Source organism: Eretmochelys imbricata, chromosome 10 (genome assembly GCF_965152235.1).
Source record: "Eretmochelys imbricata isolate rEreImb1 chromosome 10, rEreImb1.hap1, whole genome shotgun sequence".
In the NCBI taxonomy this organism is placed as follows: Eukaryota; Metazoa; Chordata; order Testudines; family Cheloniidae; genus Eretmochelys; species Eretmochelys imbricata.
The window spans coordinates 39,320,523-39,332,866 of NC_135581.1; the positions used below are offsets into that span (position 1 = coordinate 39,320,523).

The 12,344-nt window shown below is 55.5% G+C and overlaps 1 protein-coding gene across 2 annotated transcripts in view; it reads left to right on the forward strand.

Annotated features, from left to right (window-relative positions):
* CYP11A1 (cytochrome P450 family 11 subfamily A member 1) overlaps positions 1–12,344 on the forward strand; it is a 73,336-nt gene that overhangs the window by 34,338 nt on the left and 26,654 nt on the right. The window contains exon 12 of one of the 2 annotated variants that reach the window (XM_077827711.1): positions 411–619. The exons of the other annotated variant lie outside the window; for it this stretch is intronic. Coding sequence (XP_077683837.1) covers positions 411–473 — 63 coding nt within the window. The 3' untranslated portion in view covers positions 474–619. Of the gene's footprint in view, positions 1–410; positions 620–12,344 lie in introns of those variants that run through there. 2 annotated transcript variants of the gene reach the window in all.

Consider the following 12,344-nt stretch of genomic DNA (forward strand, 5'->3'; position numbering starts at 1 on the left):
CTTCCCAATCTTGTAGGGTGGCTGCATTTGTTGATTGGGGTAAGACTGAGTAGAACCTACCCCTGCCCATTCAGCTGGGTGGACAGTCATCCACCATGGCCTGCTCTAGACCACAGGCATGGGGTTTTCAGCATGGCAGGTAGGCGAACATATTACTGAACGGCCTACAGGGTCCAGCGCAGAATCTCCTTGTTAAAGCTTTGGGAGGAGAGAGTGGTAGAGCACCAGTCACAGAAGCTGGTAGCGTCAGGGCTAGCACACAGAGCACACCCTGGGAACCACGAGATTGGGGCACTGGACACAAAGGACTCTGCCAGCACAGAGGAATGTAAGGGCTGAAAGGAAGTGGGAGACAGATGAATTAAGCTTCCAGGAATATCCCCTGATGTTCATTCTCTTCTCCCACACAGAAGACTTCACCAGACCACACAACACATATCAAGAGGCACCAAATGCTCGATCCTCTGCCCTAACACCTTCTGCAAGATGGACTTATTGGCAGTGCTGGGGAAAGACTGTGAATGTTCTGTCTGGTCTCCCCTCCTTTTCCCACCCCCCACCAAAACCAGACCTCTCCTAGGGGTCTACTGGAGATCTTTATTAAATGCTTGATGCTCAACCCCCAAGTGCTGTTACTGCAGACTGGATGGCCATGGAAAATACCTGTGCCAGGCAGCGCTCAGGGATATGCTTGGCCAAGTGATAGGATCCGGTCTGTGAAGCCCAGATCAAAGCTTGGAGAAGCGCCAGCTATGGGTGCTATCACAGGGCACTGGGGTTTGGGGACTTTGAATCTGGTCCAGAACACCAGCACATAAATCCCTGCCCCAACAGGTAAGCCCCCCCCACCAACCCTATCTCCTCCCCATCTTAAATGACCATCTGTATGTTTCTCTCCCCAAGGCGGTTCAGCTTGGCTTTCAGCATGTTTTCAGCAGCTGATTTTTGCTGGTCCCTTGTATGATCACTTCTGTAGTGTTCTAAGCACAGTTAGATGGCAGCTGGTGTTGAGCTTATTGTATCTTCCCTTCCCCGCCTTCTCCCTCCTTGGCTGTGATGATGGAATGCTGCCCACTGTATAGTACATCAGCTATGCCTGAATGATCAATCTGGATCAGTTTCAGCCTCCAAGCGTGTGATATTCATGGAGGTTGACATTCTCTTTACCTGTGGTCCACTTCTTTTATGCTTTGCTGGCCTATGCAGCCTATGCCCCCTAGGGAGTCCTGAGTAGAGAAGCAAAACATCACGGGCCAAATTCATCCCTGGGGTAGCCCCATTGACTTCAGCAGAGTTTCACCAGGGATGATTCTGACCCCTGGAATGGCCCACCAGGCTAGACTTAGCCCTGCAAGGTGAGGTGCTCGGCTAGTATGAGTGATGGGAGCAGCAGCAGCACATGGCCATGAGGGCCCTTTGCCCTGGCTGCCATTCCTCATGTCTGCAAGAACTCGTTTGAAGCTACTGGGCTCCAGATCTTGCAGCCAGGGCCACTTGTGCAGTGGCAGAAGCTGCTCGTTCTTGTCACTAGCGCCGTTCCGCTGGCAGCAGGTGTTAGCCCCCAGTCAGTGTGTGCTATGCCTCCCGATCTGCAGAGGGAATGGGGCTGGGCCAGCTCTTAGCTTGCACTGTAGAGACTCGGGCTGTTGGCTGTTAGGTCCCTGGTTCAGTCCCCAGTATTGGCCAAGAGGGCAGCCCCCATACCTAACCCCCCTTTGGGTGTGGCAGGTTTAGTAGACAGGTGACAGTCGGGGCTGCACCCATACCAGCTCTGAGCACCGCACGCAGGTTAGCAGGTGCTGCCTGAGCCGTGCTCACCACTGGGGCTGACTTGCTAAGTGTACCTGATACGGAAAAGGCCTCACAGGTGTTGCCCCCAGTACAAGGGGTGTTGATTTGCAGAGCCCATGGAATGGCAGCATTTCAAAGGGAAGTGGCCATGTCCCATGGCAGCAAAGGGGTGCCATCTGCCTTGTTGCTTTAAGGGGTGGCAACTTCAAATGAGAACACGGCCCTCCGAAGACATCTGGTCTCGTTTGCCCCTTTTTCAGTAGCCCTTCCCTTTGCCACCCCTGTGATGCGATCCCAGCCTGTTGGGGGTGGAGCATCTCAGCTGTAGCCTGGAGGCAGGAAAGGAGGTGGGGGATTTTAAAACTGAACAAATGAACAGGGCCCCCAGTGGTCTGCCAGGTGCAGGGGGCAGAGCAGGAGCATATAGCCAAGGCAGAACATGGCACGGGGGTTGGCCACATCACCAGCCAGGAAGGCAGCTTTGGAACACGTATCCTGGAACCTTCAGATCTGACTGGTCAAGGCCTGCTGCCTGGAGATGTGATGAGGAGCAGGACGTTGGCGTGGCCAGGTGCCTGTTTTGCATGTCAAATCAGGGCACTGAATTGGGCACATCTGAATTGGGCATGCCAATGGGTACTTCCTATGGGGACTGGGAGCCCTCAACATTCCAGCAACTCAACCACACATCCCTGGTCCTTCTCTAACTATTCTCCAACTGCACAGATATCCCGCGGATCTCTCCAGAGTGCAATTCCAGTGCCTGTCAGTAACCGCACCTTCCCCATCCTCCTCCTGTAATACACTGGATGGGAACAGAAATGGACTTTCTGGTTCCCACCTTTTCTTAAAACATTTATTGTTTGCCCTTGAGTAGTTCTTGGAACATCATCACCCAGCTGAACGTCACCAGATATTGTTGTGTTCACATGCTAATTTCTTAAATATCTTCCTTGAGTCCACTACAGAGTTGCACTGGAAAAAAAATCACCAGCAATGACAATGTGATCCCAATAAATGGAAAGCAGAAAGCAGTGGTTGACAATTTTTAACACAATGGTACCAATCTAGTGGTAGTTTCAGGAACAGGTCCAGTGGTTCTTTCACACCTTGGTACAAACCTGTACTACAATGCATTGTCACTAACGGGTCTTTGCAGCGGGCATTATAGTGATCATGGCTTCCATAAAGCTAACCACAATGATAGCTCAGTGGTGAGCCTTGGTGGGAGCACCTGCCCTTGAAGACATATACAACCTCTCAACCCCCTAGGAATGCAAATACAAGGTGAGAGTCACTTGCAATGCTGGTGCAAGCAGGTACAATTCCATTGAAGTTAGGGGGAACTCCAGAAGTGTAACTGAGATCAAAATATGGCTCCTATTCCCATCTCCAAAATGCAGTGACCTCTGAAGTAGATGTCAGCTGCTCCTTAACAACACACAGCAATACTACACACAGTAGCTTCAGGCTTAAGTTTAGGCCTGGCAGTGAGGCACACCACCTTCCAATTAAAACTGCAAGAGGAAATGTAAGGTAGCAGACTCTAATGGCCATGACATTCTCTTACTGCTGGCCTCATGTTACAGTTGGCTGGATTGCTGTGAGAGTGATGGGAAAATCAGCAATTTTGTGGTAAGGTATCATTTTTGTGGGTGTCATTTCTCACAGAGTTGGCATGTCTTGCTGTGACGCAGCAGGGAGCGGGGAGTGTTGACCTGGGAATGTGGCAGGGGAGTTTCACTGGGGATGGGAGAGCTGAGAGCCTGTAACCTGAGCCAGGAGGGGGAGGGGGAGGTAACACCTCCTCCTCCTGGGAAACTGGACAAAGGCTGCAGGAGAGAGCCTGCTGGGGGGGTTTTGGTTTCAGTTTGGTGCTGGGTGATGGAACGCAGGGAACTCCAGGGCTGGGGTCTAAGCTCCCTGCCCCACAGAAGGACTTGACTGAGAGGTCCTGGTTGTACCCACAAGCTCTGTTTTAGACTGTGTTCCTATTGTCCAATAAACCTTCCATTTTACTGGCTGGCTGAGAGTCACAGTGAATCCCAGGAAGAGGGGTGCAGGCCCCAGAATCCTGCACACTCCGTGACAACTGGTGGTAGTGGCGGGATGTACTGCACCCCATGAACAGCACTTCCTGCAGTAAGTGACTGGGGAACAATAAAACGAAGGGGGATTGACGGGGACCAGGCGTGTTGAAGATTCAGAGAGAGACGGTTTCAGGGGGCGGTTAACCCCTGGGAGTATGTGACCAAAGAGAAGGACTTTTGCAGTAACAGGGTCCCCTGGGGGATTGCAGCGAGCGGTCCCAGGGGCGGAGGAGTCTACAGCTCGACCCTGGCAAAGAGGTGGTGACCTCAAGAAGGACTGGCACACTAGGGGTTCTTCCTAGAAACCATGGAAAGCTGCACAGGCCTGCGAGTGGCCAGCAGGGAGATATATGCTAAACGCCTTAAGAGTGCTGTGCAGGCAGAGGGGGCTGCACATTGGGAGGTCCACCAAGGAACAACTGATCGCCCAGTTAGAGGAGAAGGATCGCTTGGATGACCCGATCCCTGTCCCTGAGGGAAGTTGCCCGGTGGACGCAGCATGGGCCCTGGGGCCTGACCAGGCTGGGAGGGATCAGACTGCTGACGAGGACATCCTGACACCCTTCCTACCTATGCCTAGGGGAGGGGTTGGGGGAAGCCCAGTGAGTACCGAGGGCACCCTGACCCCGGCAGCCAGCAGGGGATCCTCCCGGCGGAGCGCCCCATCCCTGGAGCGGAGGTGGCTGGAATGGGAGAGGGAGATGAAAACGAGGGAGCTGGAGGATCATGAAAAGCAGCGTCAGCATGAGCAGGAGGAGAAGGAGAGGCAATGTCAGCATCAGCAGGAGGAGAGCTGCGGTGAGTGAGGGGGGACCCAAGACTGCAAGGAGCTTTGATAAGTGCTTCCTGGCCCAGCGTAAGGCCGGGGAGGACATAGATAGCTTCCTGACGGCTTTTGAGAATGCCTGCTAGATGCACAGGATTGACCCTGCAGACAGGCTCCAGTTTCTCACCCCTTACTGGACCCCAAAGTTGTGGAGGTGTTCAGCCGAATGACAGGGGCGGAGGCAGGGGACTACGAACTGTTCAAAAAGGCCCTGCTCCGTGAGTTTGGGCTGACCCCCGAGATGTATCGGAAAAGGTTCCGGAGTCAGCGTAAAACGCCTAAGGTCACATACCTACAACTGGTCAACCGAATGCAGGGATATGCCCGCAAGTGGACAGCTGGGGCCCAAGCTAAAGAGGACCTGCTTGACCTAATTGTACTGGAGCAACTGTATGAACAGTGCCCTTCCGACCTGAGGCTATGGTTGGTGGACAAAAAGCGAGAGAACCCACAGCATACAGGGCAGCTGGCTGACGAGTTTGTGAACAGTCGGTCGGGGGTAGCAGGGAGGAGTCCCAAAAGAACAGGCCGCCCACGATGCAGAGAGAGAGTCAGCATGGGACCTCCCAGAGGGGAAGTATGGAGAACCCCCTCCCAAGGGGAACGCCTGGCTTCAGGACCATCCGACCCGCTCGAGGGGACCAACGTGACAGGAGCTGCTATCACTGTGGCCAGAGAGGCCATGTACGGACCCAGTGCCCCAGGCTCAGGGACAGACTGAGCAGACCCAACTTACCCAGGGTTAACTGGGTAGGGACCCAGCTGGACGAGGGGCAGACGGCCCAGGCAAGGGGGGCTGCCAGCTTACCACCTGCTCAGGAGGGAAGAGTACCCCAGGCCAGCTCCTCCAGAGAGCTGGATGCTCTGGACTCAGGGTTCTCGGTTTACAGGGTGGGCGCGGGGCTGTCCCTCCAGAGAGAGTGCCTTGTTCCCCTGGAGGTGGATGGGAGGAAGGTCAATGGATACTGGGATATGGCCGTGGAGGTGATGCTGGCCTGGCCCGAGGTGGCGGCCCCAGATCGGGTGGTGCCCAACACCTACCTGACCCTGATGAGGGTGGGCGGGACCCCATTCAAGGTGCCTGTGGCAAGGGTACACCTGAAATGGGGGGGCCAAGGAGGGCCCCAAGGATGTGGGGGGTGCACCACCATTTGCCTACTGAGGTTTTGATGGGGGGGACCTAGAGGACTGGCCAAGCAACCCCCAGACTGCCCTGGTTGTGACCCATAGCCAGAGCCAGCAAGGGGCATTGCACCCCGACCTTGGGGAGGGTACCACACCGGAGGCACAGGACCTTACCCTGGTGGGGAGGGAGCGCCGAGGGGTACGGCTCAGAGAGGCTGTGGCCTCAGACCCGGCTAATGAGAGGGAACCGGTCCCCATCCCTTCCCCAGCCACTGAGTTCCAAGCCGAGTTGCAGAAAGGTCCCTCCTTGTGGAAGCTCAGGGACCTGTCTGACCCCAGTGTGGTACGGACCATGAGGAGAGATTGCCAGGAGAGGTTCCTGTGGGAGAAGGGGTTCCTGTACTGAGAATGGGCTCCCCCAGGGGAAGTGGAGTCCTGTGGGATCAGGAGGCAGCTGGTGGTCCCCCAGAAGTATCACCACAAGCTACTGTACCTTTGCCTTTGCCTTTGCCTTTGCCTTTGCCTTTGCCCATCATAGAGAAACCTTTCCAGAAGGTGGCCATGGACATAGTGGGACCTCTCAGCAAGACAACCCGGTCGGGGAAAAAATACATCCTGGTGGTAGTTGATTTTGCCACCCGCTATCCCAAGGCAGTGCCCTTAGCTTCCATTGAAGCAGACAGCTTGGCAGATGCGCTCCTGACCATTTTCAGCCGAGTGGGGTTCCCCAAGGAAGCCTTGACAGACCAAGGATCCAACTTCATGTCAGCCCTGCTCCGGTGCTTGTGGGAGAAATGTGAGGTCCGGCACAACTGGGCCTCAGCTTATCACCCCCAGTCCAGTGGGCTGGTGAAGAGGTTCAGTGGGATGCTAAAGATGATGCTGAAAACCTTTATGAACCAGCACCCACAGGATTGGGACAGGTACTTACCTCACCTGCTGTTCACGTACAGGGAGGTACCCCAAGAGTCTACCGGATTTTCGCCTTTTGAACTGTTATATGGAAGGAGGGTAAGGGGCCCCTTGGACCTGATGGGAGATGAGTGGAAGGGGAAGGCCACTCCCAATGGAGAGTCAGTGGTGGAGTATGTCCTGATCTTCCAAGAGAGACTTGCTGAACTCATGGACCTGGCCAGGGAGAATCTGGCCAGAGCCCAGAAGAAGCAGAAGGTCTGGTATGACTGCACGGCACGGGCCCATGCCTACGCCAGCGGGGATCAGGTGATGGTTCTCATCCCTGTGAGAAAGAACAAACTACAGGCCGCCTGGGAGGGCCCTTTCAAGGTTGTCAAGCAGCTAAATGGGGTAAACTATGTGGTGGAGCTGTCTAACCGGGCGCACCACCGCTGGGTGTACCATGTGGATATGATGAAGCCATATTATGCCAGGGGGAATGTGGTGTTGGCCGTGTGTGGACATTGGGAGGAGCAGGGAGATGACCCTTTAGGAGATCTATTCCCTGGGACCAGAGCTGGTTCACCCCTGGAAACAATTCCCCTCTCGGATCAGCTAACCACTGCCCAGCAAGCTGAGGTCAGAGGAGTGCTGCATCTGTACCGACAGCTGTTTTCCAACCAGCCTTGACTCACCAATCTGACTGTCCACCAGGTGCAGACAGGATCGCACCCGCCGATAAGATGCTCCGCCTTCCGAGTCACAGGGAAAACTGCTCAGGACCTGGAAAGAGAGGTCAGGGACATGCTAGCTTTGGGGGTGATCCAGCCATCTGTCAGCCCTTAGGCCTCGTCGGTGGTGCTGGTCCCCAAAAAGGATGGGTCTATCCGGTTCTGTGTGGACTATCGGAACCTCAGTGCCATCACTGTATCTGATGCCTACCCCATGCCCAGGCCTGATGAGCTCCTAGACAAATTGGGAGGAGCTCGATACCTTACCACCATGGACCTTACAAAGGGCAACTGGCAAGTGCCGCTGGATGCAGATGCCCGGCTGAAATCAGCCTTTATCAACCCTCTGGGGCTCTATGAGTTCCTGACCCTGCCTTTTGGCCTCAAGGGAGTGCCGGCCACCTTATTGAAGGGGATGGAGAGTTTTGCCGTGGCGTATATTGATGACATCTGTGTCTTTAGCCAGACCTGGGAGGACCATGTGTCCCAGGTTAGACAAGTGCTGGACCGACTTCAGGAGGCTGGGCTGACCATAAAAGCTGAGAAGTGCAAGGTGGGGATGGCTGAAGTATCTTATCTGGGCCATCGGGTGGGGAGCGGCCACCTAAAGCCAGAACCAGCTAAGGTGGAGGTGATCAGAGACTGGCCCGCTCCCCACACCAAAAAGCAGGTCCAAGCCTTTATTGGGTTGGCAGGATACTATCGAAGGTTTGTGCCCCGCTTTAGCGCCATAGCCACCCCCACCACCGAGCTATGCAAGAAGGGGAAGCCAGACAAGCTGGTCTGGACTGAGCAGTGCCAGGAGGCTTTCCGGGCGCTGAAGGAGGCTCTGGTCAGTGGCCCAGTTCTGGCAACCCCAGACTTTGACAAGCCCTTTATGGTGTTCACCGACGCCTCAGACACGGGACTGGGGGCGGTGTTAACGCAGGAGGATGAAAAGGGGGAGAGACACCCCATCGGGTACCTGAGCAAGAAGTTGCTACCCCGGGAGCAACACTATGCAGCCATCGAGAAGGAATGCCTGGCCATGGTGTGGGCCCTCAAGAAACTAGAGCCATATCTCTTTGGGCGACACTTCACCGTGTACACCGACCACTCTCCTCTGACCTGGCTGCTCCAGATGAAAGGAGCCAACGCCAAATTCCTGAGGTGGAGCCTGCTCCTGCAGGATTATGACATGGACGTGGTCCATGTGAAGGGAAGTGCCAACATGATAGCAGATGCGTTGTCCCGGAGAGGGGGCCCTGAACTTCCCCAGGTCACTGGTCAGAGTGATCGCGCTCAGTTCAGTCTCGAAGGGGGGAGAGATGTGATGCAGCAGGGAGCAGGGAGTGTTGACCTGGGAATGTGGCAGGGGAGTTTCACTGGGGATGGGAGAGCTGAGAGCCTGTAACCTGAGCCGGGGGGGAGGGGGAGGTAACACCTCTGCCCGGGAAACAGGACAAAGGCTGCAGGAGAGAGCCTGCTGGGGGGGGTTTGGTTTCAGTTTGGTGCTGGAACGCAGGGAACCCCAGGGCTGGGGTCTAAGCTCCCTGCCCCCCAGAAGGACTTGACTGAGAGGTCCTGGTTGTACCCACAAGCTCTGTTTTAGACTGTGTTCCTATTGTCCAATAAACCTTCCATTTTACTGGCTGGCTGAGAGTCACAGTGAATCCCAGGAAGAGGGGTGCAGGCCTCGGAATCCCGCACACTCCGTGACACTTGCATTTCGGATTCAGAAATCCCAAAGAAAGACAAAGCAAAGCTCATCCAAAATCACCACATTGCTCATCCAGAATTACCACATTTTGCCTGGTCTCTGCTTGACTCAGGCTCTGGGCACTGGGCCCTCTAAGCTGTGCACGTGTGCGCGCACAGATCCTAAACCCCGCGCACACGACGAAACACCGCACGCACAAAAATTTGCACAGAAGAAATGTTTTGTGCACACAGCCTATCAAAAATTAGCGGGAACATTGGGTCTGGATGGTGTCCATCAGAAACCAGAAAACAGCCTGCATTTGCATGTCACTAACCCAGAAGTGGGCAAAGTATGGCCCGCGGGCCTCATCTGCTACTCCCTGGCCCCTCCCCTGCTGTCCCTCCTCCCCCGCAGCCACGCCACTGCGCGGGCAGCACTCTGGGTGGCGGGGATGCGCACTCATGCAGGGCAGCGCGGCAGCATGTCAGGCTCTGGCGCGGCTCCGAGACATGCTGCTCTGAGCTGCATGAGAAGGGGGCCGAGGCCAGGGGGTTGGATAAGGGGCAGGAGGTCCTGGGGGGCAGTCAGGGAGCAGGGGGCAGTTGGATGGGGGTGAGGTCCTGGGAGGGGGTGGTCAGGGGATGGGGAACAGGGGCGGTTGGATAGGGCAGAGGTTCTGGGGGGGGCAGTCAGGGGACGGGGAGCGGGGGGGTTAGATAGGGGGTGAAGTCCTGCGGGGCGGTTAGGGGCAGGGGTCCTGGGAGGGGGCGGTCAGGGGATGGGGAACAGGGGGCGGTTGGATAGGGCAGAGGTTCTGGGGGGGGCAGTCAGGGGACGGGGAGCGGGGGGGGGTTAGATAGGGGGTGAAGTCCTGCGGGGCGGTTAGGGGCAGGGGTCCTGGGAGGGGGCGGTCAGGGGACAAGAAACGGGAGGGTTGAATGGGGAGGGTTCTGAGGGGGGCGGGAAGTGGGAGGGGCCGGATAGGGAGAAGGGGCTAGGCTGTTTGGGGAGGCACAGCCTTTCTGACCTAGCCCTCCATACAGTTTCGCACCCCAATGTGGCTCTCGAGCCAAAAAGTTTGCCCACCCCTGCACTAACCTGAGACTGCAAATCCCGGTGAGCATGCTCTCAGTTCTAATCCCACCTCGGTGTGTGACTGTGGGAAAGTGATGCCTCTCTGTGCCTCGGTTCCCAATCTGTAGAATGGGGCTAACGTGGAGGGGATGTGAGGCTAAATTCATGCATGGTTGTAAAGTGCTTTGAACTTCCCAAGGTACATCAACACTGGATCTGGAGGTGTAATTTTCACATTGTAAAGTCATATCATGCTTATTCTGATCAAGTTGGCATGCAGAAAATAGCAGCACAATAGCTGCCCCAAGTACAAGCCCATCTGAAATCCTAGGTATGTATACCGGGGACTAGCTGAAGCCATTGTCCAGGAAGCCATGGTTACACTGCTGTTGTTAGCATGCTAACTGGATAAGAACTAGCCTGGTGTGACGAAGTTTGGGATTTTTGTAGTGTTTTACATGAATTATGTGTGCGTGCCTCAGTTTCCCTTTTTTTGCTGCATGTGAGAGACAGGCATGCTGAAGCCTCAGAGAGGTTTATCCCCCGAGAGAGAGTGGACCCCCGAGAAGGGCTGTTGCAATGAAGGGGGTTCCTCCCAGGGACCATACAGAGCCCGGAGAGAGCATAAATCCTGTGAGTCCATAACAAGTTGGGAGCAGAGGATGGTTGGTGGCTGCACCCTGTAGATGGTTTCCTGCCAGTGATAAAACAAGGGAATTGAAGGAGCCATCAAGGAAAGGGCCTAGAACCAGCTTCCTAAAAGGGACCTTGCACGTCTGTGCAGGGAGAGAGGGCTGAGTGTTGGGAGGCTCACCGAGGAACTATAGGTTGCCTGGCTGGTAGAGAATGACCAGTCTGAGGAGCAAGTTCCAGATCCTAGCAGGGCTTCCGGGATGCCCGGAGAGCCTGGGAGTAGCAGCAGGGCAGTGGGGTAGTGGCGGGGGGGCCACTGTACCCCCTTCCCCAGCCAGGACAAGGGCTTCCCAACCTGGGTTCCCCACAGTGGATATGAAGAGATGAAAACTGTGAAGCTGAGAGCGAAGGAGCTGGAACCGGAGGAACGGAGACTAACTGACTGCTTGGAGCAGTGAAAACATGAACTGGAGTTGGAGGAGAGGCAGGCCCAGAGCGCCTCCTGTGGGGTAAGTGGGGAAAGACCCCAAGATGCCAATTTGGCAGGAAGCCTAGAGTCCAAAGTGTGACCCAGTACAATGCGGGAGGTATATTGATGCCGACCTCACTACCTGTGAGAAGACTTGTGATTTGAACCAGGTTGACCCTGCGAACAGACTGTCTCACCTCCATGCTTGGTTCCAAGGCCATACCAGTGTCCAGCCAAATGGATGGTGCAGAGGCTGGGGACTATGAAGGTTCCAACAGGCTTTGCCGCTTATGTTTGAATGATTCCGAGGCAGACAGGAAAATATTCCGGGGTGCGCAAGAAACCCTGGGCGTTACATATGAGGAGGTCACCACCCTGCTGGGGGAATATCTCTCTGAAAGGGGGAAAAGAGTGCTGGTCCACTCTCGCAGAGGATGTGTCTAATCTGGTTGGATAGGGGCAGCTCTCAGAAGCCCAAAGCCCTGCAAGGTGCAGGTACGCTGGCAGACTTGAGGTTATGGAGAGCCGATGGGGTGGGGAGAGAGACCCCCTGTTGGGGACTCAGAAGGGGAGTCACCCAGAGACCTCTCAGAGGTGAGACTCCAGGAAGCCCAAGGTGGGAGTTCCCACGAATGCCAGAACAGGCAGATCCCCTCCTTGGGACCTGTGGGACCTCAGATGTCATTACTTCAAGCAAAAGGATTCAAGGTGGTGTCATGCCCAAAGACACAGGTAATTTTCACCCAAGAGAACCCTCGAAGGGTTAATGAGCAAAAGGAAGACAGCCTGTAATGCAGGCTGAGAGAGTGAGCTGGGAAGCAGTCATCCAGCCAGCTCTTGGGGCAGAGCTGGCCAGGCCAAGGGAGTGGGGAAGGCACAGGGGCTTCCACTCCAAGTCCCGCAGATATGTCTGCTTGTGATTCCTGGGCTCAGGCCCCTCTGATCCCCAGGGGGAATGACAGGTAGGCGTCAGTGGGAAGACATTCACGGGGTGAAGAGGTTCTGGGACCAAGACTCTTCTGGGTGTGGT